General features: G+C 40.7%; 1 protein-coding gene across 2 annotated transcripts in view; it reads right to left on the bottom strand.

Annotated features, from left to right (window-relative positions):
* Positions 1-21,254, bottom strand: part of Cnksr3 (CNKSR family member 3) — an 84,436-nt gene that overhangs the window by 11,282 nt on the left and 51,900 nt on the right. For both annotated transcript variants that reach the window (XM_090337932.1, XM_090337931.1), the window contains exons 3-8: positions 14,016-14,218; positions 13,420-13,507; positions 8,127-8,168; positions 6,142-6,261; positions 4,790-4,849; positions 56-124 (exon numbers count right to left, since the gene is read on the bottom strand). In XM_090337932.1, the coding sequence (XP_090194058.1) occupies positions 56-124; positions 4,790-4,849; positions 6,142-6,261; positions 8,127-8,168; positions 13,420-13,507; positions 14,016-14,218 (582 nt within the window). The remainder of the gene's footprint in view (positions 1-55; positions 125-4,789; positions 4,850-6,141; positions 6,262-8,126; positions 8,169-13,419; positions 13,508-14,015; positions 14,219-21,254) is intronic.

The following is a 21,254-nucleotide window of genomic DNA, read 5'->3' as shown; positions in this document are numbered from 1 at the left end:
ACTTTGGCTCTAGCATAAAGTTCTAAAGGAGACAGGCTCCCATAAACAAACTCACCACAGTTTGGCGGTTAACTTGAATGACTTCATCACCAGCATGAATCTTCTGTGATCTGTCAGCAGGAGACTATAAAGAGACAAAAAACTTGTCTTAAGTTCTTTAACTCTGTCAGTCCTTTCTTTCTTTCTTTCTTTTCCTCCCTCCCTCCTTCCCTCCTCTCCCTCTCTCTTTCTTTCTTCTCTACTGACAACCACCAACAAAAGTAACCTTTTCTCAGGAGAAATAGAAAATGCATTTTAGTCTCTAAAAAACCATCCATGGAAACCAACATGTGCCTACTGTGTTATTTTATTAGCATCTTCTGTAAATGAGGATCTGCCTATTAAAACAGTAGTTTCATTTCAGCTTTGGGTTGAGTATGGACTCACTGTTGAAAATGTTAGCTGGTAAAACCATCACCACACCTAAAAATGTATCACACATTTCCCTATCAAAATTAACCTTATAAAAGCAGACCAACTCTAAAACGTACAGATTATCTTTGTAGCTCTTTCACCCCTTTCTCCTTATTAAACATAGATCTGACTTTCCTTAGCCTTGTTTTACAAGTTATCACAATCTACTAAAATAGAAAACTGATGGCAACAGATTTCTTTTTTCCATATATTTTTAATTGCAATTAATAAAAGAGTTACATTATATTCACCAGATAGAAGGTACATTACTTCACATATACTGATACCCTTTCTCATATCTTGGTCCCCATTTCTCTTCCCATACCAGGCAACAGATTTCTTTAAAGAAAATGAATTTAATGCCTTTCTCATGTTCAGATTAAATTCAAAAAGAGTGAATCATTGATAGCAAGGCAAAGTCTAGACTCTTTCTCTCAAATACTACATTCCAATCCATTGGTAACATCGGAAGTACACATAAAAGAGATATAATCCATTCATCAAATATGTGGTGCCCACAGTATTCTCGTTCATATAAGCAGCCTTTATTTTACGGGTTTTTGTTTGGTTCTATTTTTGTCAGTCCTGGGTCTTAAACTTAGGACCTAGGCACTGTCCCTGAGCTTTTGCTCACTTAAGGCTGGTGCTCTAACACTTGAGCCACAGGGCCACTTCCAATTTTCTGATGTTTAACTGGAGGTAAGAGTCTCTGGAACTTTCCTGAGAGGTCTGGCTTTCCAATCCTCAAATCTCAGCTTCCTGAGTAACTAGAATTACAGGTAAGAGCCATGGACACCAGGCTAAATACTTTATCTTTAGATACCTCAGAAGAGAGTGGTTCACATGTGGAATTCTAGGAGGATGAGATCTGATGACTACCGTTTAAAGCCATCCCAGGCAGACAAATCCATGAGGCTCTTATCTCTAAATCAATCACCAAAACATCAGAAGTGGAAATGTGGCTCCAGTGGTAGTATACCCGCTTTGAATGAAAAAAACTGGGAGAGAGTGGAAAGCCCTGAGGTCAAGTCCCAAGACTGGCACAAATAAATAAACTAACAAATCAACCTCAGATGGCCAAAGTAAGGGAGGGGAAATTAAGATTCCCAGGATAGGTAATTAAGGGAAGATGGCAGCTGGAATGGTATGCTGTTCCTGGCCATGCCCAAGTGTACAGTTCCCCCAGCCTCCATCCAATCCAGGATCCCTTCCATATTCATTTGGAGGATAAGGGAACCAATTCCGAGATTCCTCACAGGGCATGGCCATCCCTCAACCAATCAGGGGAGGAGCACACACTTATGGGGAGGAGGCAAAAGGACTCCATAAAGGCAAGCCTGGGAGAGAGACTGTGGTCTACCGGTCCTAAGTCTCTTCTCTATTTGTCAAATAAACCTGTTCCATAAGCTTTAAATGCTTTCCTGCCCTTTAATTCTTTAATTGACAGAGAAAACAAATCTGAACCTCCTAGATGGTATCCAAAGAGTATAAACCTTTAATCTCCACCTAAACCTTATTTAGGCTAGAGTATTTAATTATGTAATTTATGTAACTGGTTAGATCTTCAAGCTACTCACAGAGATCCTAAAACAAAATAGCACCTCTGAACTCAAGATATACTTGGTGAATTTTCTCACTCATCCACTGTGATAAACTGTGATAGTCTCCACACAGAATTTGCAGACTGCACAAAGCTGAGACACACTCCTTCCCTTTCATCTTATCTACAGCCAAAGCAAGGCACAGGGCAGGAACTGTACCATTTTTGCAAACACTTCACCTGCTACCACAACAACCATAGTGCCTGCCATGCCTCACCTGCGACTACCATCCATGTATCATTGGGAGATGCCTATCTTAAGTTCCTTTCTTAGATCACTTTCTTAAGTAAATGGTTTTATCCATGCTTCTTTTTGCACCTATGTGTCATACTGGCTTCTGTAAGTCTGATCTCCATCAGCACAGTCTGATTAATCGTCCTAGATCACTAAGGTAAGCTTCATTTTATTATGATAGCCCCAAGGCCAGGAAGTGCCTGTTTATAGATATACAGTCTTAAAACACAGCAAACATGTCCTCAGTGGACTCTCTTTCCTAAAGATCCTCCAGCATTCATTTCTCAAATGTCCCTCCAAGTGACAAAGAGCTGTGCTTGGCAGCACACAGCTCAGGAGAGAGTTTGATATCAAAATTTTCCCTAGGGCAGTAGCTCTTACCTATTTCACCTGTCTCATCTGGGACAGACTACTGAAAAATAATGCTTGTACGGGAGTGTACACCTTGCGCCCACTCACCTCAGGCGCAGAGGACAAGGTTGCATGAAGACTCTGGTCAAAATCTCAAATAGCGTCAGAAGAGAAGTCAGATAGAAAATAACCGTGGCATGATCCTGACCTCTCTGGTAACATCTACAGAACAGATTGGCCATTGGAGAATGGCCACTGGCACTGCCTCTGCTTGGCGTCCAAGGGGGAGGAACAGGAAGACAGCTTGAAAAGCAGTGGGTGATTTCTGCCACCTACCACTCACCTCCTGGCACTTTTTGGCATTTTCTGCTGCCATTCAACTGTAAATATCTATGAGTCATTGCAAAACATCCAGATAAAACCCTTGACAAGTGGATCTATGCCCCGGTCTCAGCTACGACACTCACTCTAGCATATTCTAGACCCTTGGGAAAGGCAAGTAGGAGATTCGAAGCCATAGGCAACACCATAAAATAGACTGTGAGATGAAATAAGACAAATCTTTCTTTTTTATTAACTTAAAACTGTCTAGTACCACTTGTCTCTAAGATGATTTTGTACAATTCCATCTGGGAACACAGGAGTAGATGACATAGAAGTAAAACCCTCAATCTGTCATCCATTATTATCATTTTGGTAAGAATTCAAAAAGATTTATTTCATTTGGTTCAAAAGCATCTCACTCATATCACGTCTTACACACACAAAAGCAGAGGTGGGGGGAGTGAGTTAAGAGAGTTATCATCTGATGATGGTATTGTACTGGTGCATGGTTTCATCCAAAAGTGAAATTGCTTTAAGAAGACTTGGTGAGTCTGGAACAACCCAGCTCTCTGGTTAAGTCAAACAACCTAATTATAATAGGAAAACATGCTATCAGTATGAAAACAATGGCCACTCTAAATTATTACAACTATAAAACAATGTACTGAGATGGCACAAGTGTATGTTCTGTCAGGTTTGGGCTGTAACATATCAAGTCTCTACCAACGGTTAGGTGTGAACTATGGAAAACATATTTTTTTTTCTTCTTAGCAATACCTCCAGCCTAAAAACAAAGCTTCCTGTGTCCTTATTAATTATTACTGGGCAAGTTGGTATAAAAATGTCTGGTAATTCTCAGTGGATCTTTTCAAATCTACCAAAACCATTCAACTGAGTTACGACCATTGATAATGTCAAGTAATATCATTTTTAATAACAAATATTCATCAAGATAAACATTTTTTTTATCGAAAGTCCCAGCAGCTGAAGCCCAAAAGTAACCATGTATTTCCGCCACACAAATGAGGAAAACCAATACCTAAACCTCCCCTTCCTTTTGGAATTTATCCCTTCTCTTTTAAGTTGATTAAGTACTAAGAGATACATTGCTTAGACACATGCAAATCTTTTGCACAGATGTAGAACTATGCGAACATTTGTAGTTTCTTGTGACTCATGCTTCTCATAAACTAGCCACCCTGCAGAATGTAAGAAGAATGTGTTCAACTGGCTCTACTTTTATACATACATGTATAAATTCAAAATATTTGAGAGGATGAAGAACAACCCTGCACATAGGAGAATTTCCAGAAGGAAGTAAACAGTATACAAAAGTCTCTCTTAGTAGAAACAGACCTGCTTTTCTTTCTCGAAGCCATGGAGTCTAGGATTAAATTTCAATATCATGCCAAGTATTATGAAATACTACTCTATAAAAAGAATCTGTGTCATGTAAAAAAATCCCCAAATAGCTGCTCTGGAGACATAAAAATTCCATAAAACAGATGAAAGGGAGAAAAAGCTTATATTTTACCCATATGGTTACCCATGTTAGTTCTTATAAGAGAAATTCACAGCCACAAAGAAAGGATTGCAGTTGTTTTTATGGCTTAACACTTCCAAGGTACAAAAGTGGTGTAAACAAGAGCAGTACAGGACAATTTAAATAATAAATTGACAACAGCTGGTGATAAGCAATATGGCACTCCATCAACAGCAATAAACAAAACAGGCACCCACATACACATTGAAATGAAAAGCGCAGAGCTCAGTGTCACATCTGTTTAAACACACAACGGCTTTGTACATTGAACAGATACACTTACGTTTTCTGTGGTCCCGGTAATCACATGCAATCCATCATAGGTAGATTTGATGTACATGCCCTAGGAAGAGTCACAAATACATGAGCTCACTACTCCAACATTTAGAGAGAAGAGCATGTGAAAGTTGAACTTATGAGACATTAAGACACAGTCCCTTCGGAACAATGTTCATTTTGAAGCCTTTTGAAACACCATGAAACAAAATGCAAAGGGCAGTGAAGGAGAACTAAAAATCAAAATACTAGTGAAAGGCCTCAGACATGACATCTCTTTGATATTATCAGCTGTGATAATATTATCATCTGGAACACAGAAATTTGCCATAGTACTTTTGGATGTAGGAATTCTCTTGGATCTGTTCAATAAGGGAAAGATATTTCAAACAAGGACTGTTTTTTTCTGACAATCTCTTTGGGGACACAATATAGTCATTTAAAGTTGGTATAAACAGCAATTGCAGGGCAAAAGAATATACAAAGATGGCTATAGAAAACAACACAGGTAGAAAATTGATAACAGGCACTGGTTCGTTGGTAAATGCCATATCATGGTGGAAATATTTCTAAAGCTAAACCACCTAATCGCATTTTTTGGTGATGCTATTAGAAAATGGAGGAGAGAGAAAAAGAGGGAGAGAGAGGGGGAGAAGTGGGGGAGGAGAGGAAAAAGCAAGATAGGGCAAAAATTATTTGCTTGCCTTGATATCCACATTACAGTAATTATAGAAATCATTTTGACCCTGGATTTGCCCTGATCTTTAATAGTGATGCACAAGAGGATTTCCTCAAATACCAAGGCCCTCAAGTTCTCCCCCATTCCTCTCAAGTTCTTTCCCATTTTCTAGTGATTAACTGAATATAAGAATCTCAGGTTCTTTAGTGCCCGAGCTGGCTCTTGAACCTCGATCCTCAGATCTCAGCCTCCTTAGTAGCTCGGATTACAGGTGTGAGCCACTGTGCCCAGCTTTCAGGGTTTACTTTCTTCCCCTAGCCTCTTTCTCACATTCATGCCAAACATTAATGAAGACTTTCAGAAAGGTGCTTGTTTCCATACCCAGATACTCTCTCATCTCTGTGTAAATGTTTTCTATTTCCTTATACTCCTAAGTCCTAAAAATAAAACTGTTAGGAAGTTAGCATAGTTTTTTGATTGTACTTATTTTTTATACTTTGAAGTAAAGAAAACAAATGTTAAGATAGCAAACACTTAAATGTATGATAGATGATATCCTACATTAATGCTACTACCTAGAATTATAATGTAAGTGATTTGATTTTTTTTAAAGGAAAAAAAGCTAGCAAATGTTGGCATACATCATTTGAAAATAAAACAAGGGCTGCTAGAGCTCTTACCAGGCCCTCCCCAGGCTTAACATTTGGTAAGTGAACTTCTTCCAGGCAAGCACACTGGCTCATTATCGGATCTGTAGTAGAGCGGATCATTTTATCACAGATGCCATTTAATACCTTGACCTAAAATTGGAGAATTGGAGAAGCAAATAGGAAAATGCAATCACTAACCAAGTTTATCGCGTGCTGATTTTTATAGTCTTTCATTCTGGTTAGCAATCATTCAGATAATTCTGCTCAATGAATGCACAGCATTCGGACTCCCTGTTTGCTATCTGAGGGAACAATGGCAGCATTTTAACTTTCTTAAAAAAAAAAAAAAAAGAAGTGTGCCTTGGACATTCCTTCCTTTTCCACTGAAAAGCACAAGCCAGGAAGGAATTTCCTTGAACAAGCATTGACTCCCACCCCCAGGGATGGCTTACTAGTGTATTTTCTGACATTCATATATCTTTGTTGGTGAAGTGGTACTCGGAACTTTTTCTACTTTGTTTTTTGTGTGTGTTGTTGGTCCTGGAGCTTGAACTCAGGGACGAGGCAGTACCCCTGAGCTTTTATGCTCAAGGCTAACGCTCTACTGCTTGAGCCACAGTTGTTCTACTTTCAGCCTTTTTGGTGCTTAATTGGAGATAAGAATCTCTTGGATGTGGGTGCCTAGGCTGGCTTTGAACCATGATCTCTAGAACACAGCCTCCTGAGTAGCTAGGATGACAAACGACAGTCATTTAGCCCAGCTAACTGGGTTGTCTTCACACTCTTGAGTTTTTAAGGGTTCTTTCAATATTTCAGCTACAAGTTTTTCATTTAGTATGTGCTTTGAAAGTGTCTTCCCTCAGTCTATAGCTCATCATTTCATTTGTATTTCACACAGAAGAGTTTTTCATTTTAATAAAGTTAAAGTTATAGTTAATTTCTCTTTTATACACGATGTTATTGGTTTTCTACCTAAAAACTCATCAGCAAACCCAGTCCTCGAGCTTTCGGTCAGTGACCATTAAAGAGTTAGAGGGTTAGAGGTCACTCTTTTTTTTTTTTTTTTTGGCCTTTCCTGGGCTTGGGCTCAGGGCATGAGCACTGTCCTTGAGTTTTTTCTCAAGGCTAATAAAGCTCTAAGCACTTGAGCCACAGCACCACTTCTGGCTTTTTTCTATGTATGTGGTACCAAGGAATCAAATCCAGGTCTTTGTGAATGCTAGACAAGCACTCTACCACTAGGCCAAACTCCTGGTCCCAAGAGGGCACTCTTTAATGATCATTCACATTTTCTGAGCACCCAACACTGACAGGAGAGAAGGTGAAGATCTCCAGAAAGAGAGCTCTGTGTCCTATTTCTTTCAATCAGATCCATCTAACTTTTCAAAATTAAACAACCAGCAGCATCAGGAAATTCTAAGGAATGACTTTTCTTTCCAAGAGGGAGAACCCAAGTGGTGACACTTCACGCATTCCTCAGGTTTGTTTAGCCTCCCTATTTATGGGAAATATATTTATAGCTGTTTCATTACTAAATTCCTCAACATCAGTAAGAGGAAGGCCTTATCAAAACAGCCCAGGCCGGCCTAGGTCAAAAGGAGGAAGTGATGGGGAATACTTTTAAAATCCTCTTTAAACAGTCAGAGGACACCCCTCCAATCACAAAGACACTGTAATGATTTTTTTTAATCAAAGTAGTTCTAAAATGAACTGTACCAGTCCATTTAACCCTAATTAGCAAACCACACTAGCAATCTATGTATATTGTCCTGACCCCTGTTCCTAAGAAAGACAAGAACACAGAGCAGCTCATTAATGCATATGTATTTCCCCACTTGCTGGTATCATTAAATAACTCTTACCACTTTTCTTCCATTTCAATAAATAAACTCATACCCCAATGACAGTATTTCATCATATCCCTGAAGGGAATCAACACCATGCATGCAGATGGAGGTGAGCCCCACTGCCTTGAGAAAGGGAGTTTTATGGAAACTGCTGAACAGTGTACTTACTACAGTCAGAACTTTGTCCTCCATCTCTGCTACTATGCAATCCTGAGGAAGGGAGAAAAAGAAAATGAAAACTAAAGTATACAAACACACAAATAAAAAAAGATTAAAACTGTTGGCATAACCTTCAAAATTTAACCTGGGGCTCCCCAGGACATACTTCCTATACTGAGGCCCTGTTCTCCCCTGACCCCAGCAGACTGCCATCGAAGGAACCCAAGTGAATGACAAGCAAGAAAACCAATGAGCTGAAATCCACTACCACCCCAAGAGTAGGAAATTTGAAGTCTAAGTCCAAGAAGCCTAACAATGGCTCTCAATCAGATACCCACCTCTGCCAACAATGGGCCAACAAGCCAGTGATCTTTAGCTCTAGGCCTTGCCTAGAAGAATAGCTTTCACATAAGACCTTGAGTAAACTCAACCACAAAAGTTTATTTTAAGCACAACTGAGATTAAATCAAGATATTTCAGCCCTCCATAAAGGGGGGGAGGGAGGGGTTGGGGGGGGCGGGGGAATAAGTTTAACAAAACATTCATTAACACACTGCCAAAAAAGTGGTCTTGAGGTATGCCTGCTATTGATGACTTTGAATAAAAGACTGGAATGTGAAGTATTGTTTATTCAGCTACAGAACAAGAGCACTAGAAGGCTGCTGCACAAACAGGCCTAGCTGATTATAGGAATTACCACTGTCCTAGAAGTTCTAGAAGTGAACAAAGTGAACTTTCAAAGTGAAACTTTCACAAGATCTTCTAAGATCATCTATAGCTGAGATTTCAAGCTACACCCCATGTTGCATGCAGAAGAAAACTGAGATATTCTGCACCATTAAACTGTCACCACCTCAAGAATAATGTTAGTAATTTTCAGTACATGAAGAATATTAATGAACTCTTAGAACTGTCAGGCAAAGATATTCACCTAAATCAAAATGTCTATTTTTTAGGTCATTTCTTTCCTATTATTTTTTTCCTACCAATCTACCCCATGTGACTTAATAATCAGACTGTGAAACTGTCTGGAGGTCTTTACATTTAGCGTCATACTATACGGCCTTATGTATCTAGGTTTTGTTCTATTGTGAATCTCTGCTAGGAGAGCCTAAGGTTTGTACTGATTATGACAAATGGGAGGGAGACTATTGGGCCTACGTTCCTTTGAGTCTCGCTTACTTCTCTTAATATGATTTTTCTCTACTAGACAAAAATGTAGAAAACATTCAAGTACCAGTAGCTCATGCTGTAAAGTCCAGCCACTCAAGAAGTTTCAAAGTTCAAAGCTATCCCAGGCAGGAAAGTCTGTGAGACTCTTATCTCCAATTAACCAGCAAAAAGTCAGAAATAGAGGTGTGGTTAAAGAGGCAGAATATAGCCTTGAGCTAAAAGGCTAAAGGACAGAACCTAAGTCCTGAGCTCAAGCCTAAGTATTGGCACCCACAATAGAATGTAGGAAAGGAAACAATAAAAGTGATCTGACTGCTCCCAAAACTGATGCTGACTTTGAGAATAGAACAGCCAAAAAAGAAACTTGTAAAAGAACTCAGAAGTGTATTTTACATGCATCAATCAGATACAAATCTAAACTACATGAGGAACTTCTATAAAATATGAGTATATTGTACTTTATAGATATGCTTTTCTACCTCTATCTTATGTGTGCAACAAAACCACTAACTTCTACAAGGGTTCATTCAAGAACATATAAATACCAGCACTAGAAATAGTATCTTCAAGTTATATGATAGTAATAATAATATCTTATGAGAGAAATAAGTGGTAATTTGTCCATTTCATTATAAATAGCAAAACTATATGTGGATATTATATAGTCTGTCCTATTGAAGATATCATATTTAATATGTAATATATTAAGTGTATGAATTAAATAATATAGATATTTGCACAGTCATCCTTGGAGACTGTCACCCCAGGGTCTAAAAACAAAGGTCCAGATGTGACCTCCTGGTTTCTGATCTTGATTCCTGGTTCCTGATACTCGATTCTTTAGTAGACCTTGGAATCACCCAGTAAATGAGCTGCCTGCCATAGGAACCAGCCCACTAGGTTCAGGTTTGCATCCCAGTGTTCACATGAGAGTGTAAAAGGATTCTCTCTTTACTTTCCACCCATGGCAAAATGAGTTCCCACACCCATTCCATTGAGAGGAAGCAGCTGCAAACTGATGTGACTTCATCTACTTGGCAGAGACAGTGAAAGTCACCTGCTCGTGAGTCGCACAGTGAGGCAGTTTCCGCAGGGTCCTGGGTCACCTGGATAAGCAGGCGTGGCCACCCTGGGCTGCCAGCATACTGCCTCTGTCTCTATCCTGTATTCTGTCCAAACAACGGAGTGGTTTAAGCTCTCTGTGTCTCTGACTTCTTCCTGAGACAAGATGATAATAACATCATCCACGTGACAATTCCACGTGATCACACATGCTCAACACCAGTGCTCTGTGGGAACACAACTCGCACTCAAGAATGGACTCTTGCTCCTGCTTTATGACTATGGTTGTTTCCATCCAATTTCCTGTGTCAAACATGACTCATTTCCCTGTTTCCTTCCATACTGGAGCATGGTACCTATTATCGTCATTTCATTCTCTCACCTTTACTACATTAGTGTCCCTGTCACCACAACAGACTGGAAATGGACAGCATAATTCCTTCCCAACTTGATTTCCTGCATCTCAAACTATAACCTCAAAACCAACAGGGAGCTGGGCTCTAATGGCTCAGACCTATAACCCTAGCTATATCTGAGGATCATGGTTCAAAGCTGGCCCAGGCATGACACTTTTCTCCAATTAACCACTAGAAAACAAAAGAGAGGTTATGGTTCAGAATGGTAGAACGTTAGCCTTGAGCAGGAAAGCTCAGGGACAGTTCCCAGGCCCTAAGTTCAAGCCCCACAACCGAACAACAACAAAACACTTGTAGAAATTCTCCAAGTTATCTAGAAAGGTAAATAGCAGTCTTCCTATTTTACCTATAAGCAAATTAAGGCTCATACATTTCAGGTGACTTATCCAAAGTCCCACAGTCCATTACTGGTGGAGATAGGATTTAGCTATCTGTATGACTGAGCCTCTGAAAAGAATATTTACTAATCCACTAAACTCCTGCAATGAACACCTAGGAAAACAGAAACAAAAGACTAAATAACCACACAAACAAACATACCACTTGTAAGGCTAGAATTTAAGAAGACAACTTCTCATTAACATCGTCAAAAGCACACGTGTTAGTGGGCACATTTAAAGATCCTCACTAATGAACTACATGCCAGAAGTGGGGACATAGGTGAGGACAACATGGATTCAGCAGGAGCCTTCTCACCTTCCCTATGGGACCTGTGCTTCCAAAGGGAGATGTGTGTGTGTGTGTGTGTGTGTGAACTCAGAGCCTTGCATTTGCTAGGCAGGTACCACACCATGAACCACTGACCCAGGCCCCAGACTTTTTTTGCTTTTTTCTTCCGATAGATGTACTTTGCCTCAGTCTAGACTGTGATCCTCTTATTTATACCTCTGAAGTATCTGGGATGACAGAGGCCCACCATCAAAGTTGGAGTTTTCCCAACTTGCTTCCTCTGGATAGCCTCAAACTATGACCCTCTTGTAGCAGGCATGAGCCACCATATCCTACATAATTTAATTTTTAATCATTAATTCATAACAACCAATACCTGTATAGCCATTTAAAAAAAAAAACAAAAACGTAATGTAAATGCCCATCATCCATGTGAGCAGAGGACTTCTCCGTCCTAGTGTTCAAGAGTCTCCTCTCTACAAAGGTTGTGACATGGAAGCATCTCAAATTATATCCCACCATCAACCCTGGATTCTGCCCCTAGGCAGGTCTCTAATTTTATGTAACTTCCTATGTGTGTATTTTATATTTGTATGCTGTTTATATTTGTGTATATACTAATTTTGTTTATTCATCCTTAACCTTTTCTTCCCCCAGAGAATCTAAGCACCATTTGCCAAGGACTTTTTAATCTGCTTGTTCACTTTGGCACCCCAGAGCCTAGAACAGTGGCAGCCACACGGTAAGTGCTAAATAATGTTTACGAAGTCCCTGCAGAGCCAACATCAACTGCTTAGTCAGACCTACTCATCCTGTGAAAACAGACGGACCATCACTGTCTCCTATGTTGTTACTTTTTCTCCAATTTCCACATTGCACACAGAAGGCTCTGTCACGTAAGATTCGGAGACCTAGCGAAAAGGGGGCCATGTGCTGATTCCAGTGTTTACACTGGGCAGCTGAGGCTGGGGGGGGGGCAGCAGGGCTAGGCCAGCCTGTGCTACTCTACCTCAAAACAACAAAACCAAACAAACAACACTCCTCAATGTTCAGTGCTTGTCCTTGCTTTAAACTGAGCACAAGAAAACTCAGCTCAAATGTAAAATAGGCTGGGTATGGAGGCATAAGTTTATAATCCCAGGTAATTTACAAGGCAGAGGTGGAAGAATCAGGAGTTCAAGACCAGTCTTGGGTATATATACATGAGTCTATGAGAGAGAGAGAGGGGGGGGGGGAAGAGAGAGAGAGAGAGAGAGAGAGAGAGGAAGAGAGAGAGAGAGAGAGAGAGAGAGAGAGAGAGAGAGAGAGAGAGAGAGAGAGATTTACCAGCATGTGCTATGCAGCAACTAATATAATGAGTTGTCATAAGTGCTCATAGCCTAATCTTTTTTTTTTTACTTTCAAGTTAAATCACAGAAGCTAAGGGAGGTATGGACTGACTGACTGATTGACTGACAGGAAATATCACATAGCCTTGCTGAAATGCCTCTGGCTGGTTGGCTGATGACCCACGAGTGAAACGGAAATGACACATCCAACATGACATGTCCAGCTGCACTCATGGGAACCTCCAAGTCTCCTCCAGAGCGAGGAGAATCGGAGCAGATCTCCCAGCCAGAGCTAACGGGATGCAGAATTAAAGAGGAAATCACTGAGAGTTGGGAGATGTGAGTTACAGCATCGCAACCTCACCCATCCTGACCAGCAAACCAAACAACCTGAGAGAAAATGAAAGTCTCGACAGCAGAGCGCTCACTCAGGATGGAGACGTAAGTGGCATTTAGTTATTCCAGAATATCTGACATTTCTGAGTAGGTAAATGAGTATCATCTGGACCATTTTAAAACAAAATATTTGGTCATTTCTCCTGGAAGTCATGCATACAAATCCAAAGTCTTTCATCTCTCCCCAATTCATACCTCAGTGAAAACCCATGAAGAAGAGGAGAGGAAGTCTCAAATGCATTAATGATACACACTGACCTTTTGGACTGTGGTGGTCAGATCCAGACAAAGCTGAATTATCTTGTTCTTCGTTAGAGAGAAATCAGTGATTCCTGTAAATGGAGGCCTGGAGAAGTAACAAAAATTCTTCATAAATAAAGGTGGAGGAGGAAGTATACTATATACCATATACTGTATACTATAAGCCAGCTTAAATCATCTGTCATATAATTATTTCCTCTCAAGAGACACATTAAAAAATAGGACTCCAACTAGCAAAATCAACAGAGGTAGGCAAAAATTCATCCAAAAAAAAAAAATGAGCCAAAAGGGTTAACATTTTCTCAGAAGTCCCTGAACAGTCTTCATACCAACCAAATCCTAGTGTTAATGTTTAATCTCAAAAAAGTACAACCTTTAGCACAGTCTCTCATCTCCTAGCTAGGGTTCATCGGTTCCTCTCGTTATAGCTTGCAAAAAATAAATCAATAAATAAAACCACTCCATGATCACCCTATCATCTGGGACTTTGGCCTCCCAAACGGGACAATGGTCCCGTTTCAAAGTACAGCCCTCAATGGCCCTCAGAATCTCATTGAAGGAACAGCAGAGGGTATGGTATGGCCCTGGCCTACCGGTCCAGCCATGCCAGCAAGGCCTTGGCAGCGCCAATGAGCTCCACCACTGACGTCAGGAACTCATTGGGGGGCTTGTGGGACGTGCTTCCGTCATAAGCTGGACTCTTCCTCCGGCTACTTATGTAGTTCTGTAAGTTGTGGGAAGAGGCTCGCAGTTTCAGAATCAAGTTCTTCATGTTATCCGTTTCAAGGCTGTAATTCTGTGGGGGATAAAATTCAAGGGGAAATTGTGAAATCACCCCCAATAACTCCAAGAGCCACTACAAATGGGGGTCCCCAGCAGCACCCCAGTCTCTACGCATCTGTTGACAAGAGCTATCCCACTCCAGATGTGACAACTCAAACTGTCCCTCCAAAATGTCATTGCCCTGTGTTCCCGAGAGGTCGCATCGATCAGGTCACGGGGAGGGAGCCTGGCTCCGAATGGCTCACACTTGTTGCCAGAACAGCAGACAATACTACAGCTGGCCAACAGATAAACTTCCATCAGAGGAGACTGACAAAGAACAGAAGTAACTGTCAGTTCACCTGAAATGTAACAGTCAACTGTGAATGTCAAACTTGTATTTGTGTGCATACATGTGCCTGTGTTTGTATGTGTGTTTGTATATGTGTGTGTGTGTGTGTGCATGCCAGTCAATAGTGGGGCTTGAACTCTTGGCTTGAGCAGTGACCCTTAGCTTTTATGCTCCATGCTGGTACTCTAACACCTGAGCTTACAGGCATGAGCCACTGGTACACAGCTAGACCCTGGTGATCTTTTTTTTTAAACAACGTTCAACTTTCTTGAGTGCCTTAAAAAAAATATTGATACTGTCCCAGACTCCCTTTCAGTCTCAGGAAATACATAAATCAGGAGATAGGTATAAGTTTTGGATTCTATCTCATATACATTTCTTAATGTTCGATTACTTTAACAAAAAGGGGGATTGCATAGGTGGGTATATGATACTACTCGACTTGTATTTCTATTTTACAGATTAAAAAAGGAGGAGGAGGAGGAGGAAGAGGAAAAAAAGGAGGAAGAGGGAGGAAGAAAAGAAGTTGGTAATCTCCTGACTTACGCCAGCCCCACTGAAATGCCAAGTCCTTCTTTCAGCCAGCCCGTCACCTAGTCAGACCCTGGGGCAGTGGGCTAGCCATCTTGAAAACTATTAGACGTGAGGCATGAATATGTACAGAAGTCTGAATGTACTCACCACAAAAGGCTTTCATCAAAAGCAACTCTAAATTGAAATCCATTTTGTTAGGATTGCAATTTATGTGGCTTAGTAATAAAACTAAAGTCTTAAAAATTTCATGTAAGAGTTCAAGACCAGCTAGCTTGGGGAGGAAATTCCAGAGGATTCTTATCTCCAACTCACCACCAAAAAGCCAGAAGCAGAACTGTATCTGAAATATTAGAGTGCTAACCTTGGGAGAAAAGGCAGAGTGCCCACACCCTGATGATAGAACGCGCACACGCACACACAAACTTCACAAATTCACATCAAAACTTTTTCCATGAGGGGGCCAGGGTTTGGCCTAGTGGTAGAGTGCTTGCCTAGCATGCACAAAGACCTGGGTTCAATTCCTCCGTACCACATACATAGAAAAAATGCTAGAAGTGGTGCTGTGGCTCAAATGGTAGAGCTCTAGCCTTGAGAAAACCCAAGGACAAAACTCAGGCCCTGAGCCAAAGCCCAGGACTGGCAAAAAAGAAAAAAAAAATTCCATGATGACCCCATTTATTTATGCGTGTGTATCACTCTAGGGTTTGAAACTCAGGGCGTTGGGCTCACTGAAGAAGAGTGCTAACAACTGAACCAAGCCCCCTGTCCTTTGTGCTCTAGTTATTTTTCAAATAGGATGTCCCATTTTGCCTAAGCCAACTTAAACCATGCTTCTTTTATGCAGCATCTAAAACACTGGGATGACAAGGGTACATGAAGCTTTTGAAAGGTTAATAGGAGGTTTTGCTTACTCTTTTCCTAGGTTGCCTTTGAACCATTTGCCTCCTAATCTCTACTTCTGGCTAGCTAGGCTTACAGGTACCGTGCTTAGCTCATTACTACCTCATCATACATGCATGTAATCTGCTCCAATCACATTTAGCCCAACTCCCTCCAAACAGAAAGTGTGAAGAGAAGTTAAACACAATTTAACTGCAATAATAAAAAACCAATGTAACTAAAACATAAAAAATAGCTAAAAAAAGTTAAACACACTTTTCTAGAGACAAGTATATAAGTGTAGAGAAGACAAGAATGAAAAGATGGTTATTTATCATACCATTTTAAATTCAAAGAACCAAAGGCTCACAATTGAGCAGATCAAGGGTTCACATGCCCCAGCCTGTCCTGAAGGCTGGTGACTGATTAAGATCTATTGCCCAGCCTGCCAACTTGTGTCCACAGCTTTAACGCTAAGCAGGAAAGCTGTTTTCTACAGCCCATGTGCCCACAATCTACTGGGGATTTTTAATTCTTCTATACAACAGTCTCTTCTTGAATCCAAACACGTTGGTTTGCAAGAGATTTTAAACCTTCCTCTTGCCAAACTTTAAAATAAAGGGAGAGGGCAACTTGTTATAACTGGTTCTCTTGATATGCCAACTTCATTTGCTCTAAATTTTATCTCCCTAACAGATCACACCACTAGATAGATGAATTGGTAATTGAATATAGTTTTTAAAAAGAAGAATGAAGCAAACTTCCTTTTCCTTTGACCCTATGCCACAATAAGGAGAGAACAAGAAACTAATTATATTAGCTTGAATGGACCACAGTCAATAAAGGATTATACTTCAATTCCCCACAATGAAAAGCAGAAAATAATTTCTCAGACCAATACTTGACTATTTGCTTGAGTCATTTCCCTAAATTCTGTCTCCTTCAGGTAATGCTTTATTGTAAGGCACAAAAAAGGTACAAATAAGCTGGGTGCGGTGACTCACACCTGTAATCCTAGCTACTCAGGAGGCTGAGATCTGAGGATCATGGTTCAAAACCAACTGGAACACTAAAGTTCACTAACACTAACTCTGTGAGACTCTTATCTCCAATTAACCACCAGAAAAACCTAGAAAACCGGAAGTGACACTGTGGCTCACGGCATAGGGTGGTAGCCTTGAGTTGAAGAGCTCTGGGACAGTGCTCAAGTCCAGAGTTCAAGTCCCACAACCAACAACAACAACACAAAAAGATAAAATAAGTCTGAGGGTGTGACTCCGTGGTTAAACATCTGCTTAGCACATGACACTCCATGGATTTCATCCACAGCAAAGAAGGAAGAGGAGCAGAAAGAGAATAGGAAGGGAGAAGAATGGGGAGAGAGAGTAAAAGAGGGCAAGATGATTAAAAAGAACAAGGAAGAGGAAGAAGAGAGACTGGAAATGTGTAAAGAGAAGAAGAAACAAGGTCAGGTATAACATCTACTTAGGGAGAGACAGGAGAATCATGGTTTGAGACTCAGGCAAAAAGTCACTGACACATTATCTTAAAAATGGTGATGATGATGATGATGATGATGTTGATGATGATGAGCTAGAAATGGGCACAGGGAGACCATTCCTATAATTCTAACTACTTGGAAAAGCTGAGAATAGGAGGATCACAGTTCAAGATCAGCAGAGGCAAAAAAAAAAAAAAAAAAAAAGTTCACAAGGCCCTATCTCGAATTATGGCTGGGTATAAGCCTGTTTCCCTAAGCTACATGGGAGGCTGAGCTCATGGTTCCAGGCCATTAATGTGGGGGGAAAAAAAAAACTGCAAGACTTCCATTTCAGTGGAAGGAAGCTAGATACAGACATGGCATATGCAAAAGGAAGCATGAAATAGATAATCCACAGTCCAGGCACTCCTGTACAGGCAGGAAGACCCTATCTAAAAAATAACCAACAAAAACAAGGTTGAAAATATGGTTCTGCTGGATAGCAGAACCCTGAGTTCAAACCTTACTTCCATCAAATAAAACAAATCAAGCTAAGCATGGTAGTATATGTCTACAATCCCAGCTACACAGGATACAACAGTGGGAGGAGCATGGTATGAAGCTACTCCAAGGAAAATCTAAAGACTGTATGAAAATAAATAAATAAATAAAGCAAATAGGGCTGAAAGCATGGATCAAGGGGTAGAGCAAATGCCAGTAAGCACAATGCCAATAAGAACAGTAACAACGATGGAATCTGTTTAAAAAGTCAATACATACCCTAAAGCCCTTCCACTGAGGTCTTGCTTCATCAAGAGTTTGCTATCAGCAAACATTTGCTGGCTGTGAGAACATACACCAGCCAAGAGGGAAGGGAAGAGGCCCTAAAATTCCATATCTTAATAAAGAATAAATGAGACAGCTACTCCTCCTTCCCCACTTCCAATGGCTCTGACTACTTACTGCCAGCCCATTATACCTCCTTACTGTGCACCACACACCCTTACTCTTACTGTCTAATGGAACTTTCTGCAGAGACATCAGAAGTCTTCGTCTGGGTCCCAGTATAGCAACCAACAGCCACACGCACCTACTCATCACTTGTAGTGGAACTAGTTCCACTGAAGGCTGGCATTGATTATATCTAATTCTCATTTAAAACAGCCACATGTGGTAACAGCTCCCCTACTAGAAAGAGCAGCTCTAGGGACTGTGCCAGTGACTCTTCACCCAGAGAGAAGAGAGAAAAAAACTGGGCTCAGATTTAGAAATTCAGCCTCCAAGGTCAATGCTACAAAAGATGGTTTCCCTCCTCGTTCTCTAACCAGGATGAACTGCTATGAGTCCCTGTTCGCTGGGCCTGGAACACTAATCGACCATTGCTCCCATTCTGGTCCTCATCCATTCTATCCGTTTCTCTTTATTCTATAATTTTCCAATAATTTTGTTTCTCCCTGCCTCTTTCCTCACTTCTCAATCACAATCATAACAGCAGCAAACCCTAAAGCAAGTTTACATAGCAAAATCTCTTTTATAAAACTGGGGCCAAAGTGCCTCAAAAGGCTAAACATAGAACTCCCCTATGACCCAGCAATTCCACTACTTGGCATTTACCCAACCATCCAGAAACAAGGACATACTAAATCCACTAGCACAATGATGTTCATTGCAGCACTATTCACCATAGCAAAGATATGGAACCAACCTAGATGTCCCTCAGTTGATGAGTGGATCAACAAGTTGTGGTATTTGTACACAATGGAATTCTATGCTGCTGTCAGAAAGAATGACATCGCCCCATTTGTTAGGAAATGGAAAGACTTAGAAAAAATCATATTAAGTGAAGTAAGCCAGACTCAAGGGAACTTAGGCTCAATGGTTTCCCTCATTCGTCATAGTCAGTAGAAACCTTGGGCTCTACTAGCAGAGATCTGCAATAGAGCAAAATCTTGATACATAAGGCCATATAATGTGAAGCTAATTGAAAGGACCTCCAGGATATTGAAACAAAAGCCATATAATGAATGATTGTTGTCCTTAATGTACTATGTTGTCTCTCATCTCCTTTGCTGTCCCTTGGTTATCTCATATTGTTATAGTATCTCACTTTGTTATCTGATATATTGAATTTATTTGTATTTGGATATTTGAAATTTGATAGGGAAGGGGGGAAAACCAAGACGGGTGGGGGGCATGGGGGGGAGGGAAATGGGTACCAAGACATGTGAAAGGGTATCAATGTATGTGAATTAATGCACCTTCTATCTGGCAAATATCATGTAACCCTTTTACTAATTACAATAAAAAAATTAATTAATTAATTAATTTAAAAAAAAAACTGGGGCCAACAATAACTCTACAGGTGAAATGCTGAGCAGATGGACTATTCAAAGCAAAAGTCCACCCCAATTTACACATCCAAAGATCTGCAGGGTATTGAAATAAAGAAGCAGTATAAGTTCATACATTTTTCCCCATATAAGTTCATACGTTTTAAAACTATACATTTTTTAAGAAAATGATATAAAGATCAGTGAATTTTAGTAAAATTCTATCATGCACTCCCCAGCCCCCCTTTCCCCACCCCCAAAAGGCACATCCATTTGAAAACTTTTAGGGCACAGGGGCACACTGTTACACAGAGCAGGTCCAGAGAGAGTCCAAGGTCAAAAGCTTATTCTACAGAGGAAATTAGAAGGGAATTGTAGGAGATAAAACACAGCTTTGGGTCCTGGCATTTGTCCAGCTTTGTTTCTTTTAGTCTAATATTTTAAAAGGCAGAGGAGCGGAAAAGGCAAAGAGAATGCCCAGAGGCTGCGATCACGTTCATCACCAAGTTAATGTACATGACCTGCCTCTACCCAACCCTTCTCCTAGCCTCTCGTACTGTGGATTTCTAAGTAATTTATTTGTCTACTAAGTATGACTACAAAGTGAAAGAGACAATTCAAATTCTCAGAAACATCTAGCAGAAAGAACTACAAAACCCTGTTCCCAGAAAGCATAATAAAAGCAGACAGTTTTAATAATAAACAGGATGTTCAAGACATATCCTCAGCAATGCAAAAAACATACAGGGACACTGCTACATGGAAAGGGACCGTTACTGTACGAATGGAGAAAACAGACACTGTGGTTTTACTGGAGGTCACAGAGCAAACAGCCTGGAGCAGAGCCAGGACTCCAGTGCAAAAATCTTGCCTCCCAGGCCAATACTCAGACCACTTGGCCACTGTTTCTCCCTCGTGGCAGCTCATTTATCAACCACAAAGCATTTCCCCCTTACTTTGCTACACCAGAGCAGCGCATCTCAGCCCAGAGGCCAAAGCTCTGTCCATTTTAAGAACAATACACACAAGGCAGCACAGTTATATAACCAATGCAATGCTCACCAGCAATGGCAAAATCACTGCAAGCATGCTGGTTGCCATCATGTCAGGTGATGTCACTGCCTGTACCCTGGCTGAATTCAGATCATCACTAACCCAGTTTGAATACTAGCAAGAATGGTCAAATCCTGATAGTTAACTTCAGCCTTAGAGGGCACCATGGCTGGCACATCTGATTCTCACCCATTCCAACCACTTGTAAATAAAACACCTTTATAGGTGTTCTGGACACACAGGTAGATCATAACTGTCAGACCTGGCGGGATTTAACTGACTCACTGATAGCCAAAGCTCTATCATCTGCAATATTCAATGATATTCACTTTTTTTTTTTTTTGTCAGTCATGGGGCTTGGACTCTGGGCCTGGGTATTGTTCCTGAGCTCTTCAGCTCAAGGCTACCGTCCTACCCCTTGAGCCACAGCACCACTTCCGGT

This window comes from Megascapheus bottae, chromosome 8, assembly GCF_031878675.1.
Source record: "Megascapheus bottae isolate mThoBot1 chromosome 8, mThoBot2.hap1, whole genome shotgun sequence".
Classification (NCBI taxonomy): domain Eukaryota; kingdom Metazoa; phylum Chordata; class Mammalia; order Rodentia; family Geomyidae; genus Megascapheus; species Megascapheus bottae.
The sequence above is the reverse complement of the archived record's forward strand: the minus strand, read 5'-3'. Positions and strand labels throughout refer to the sequence as shown.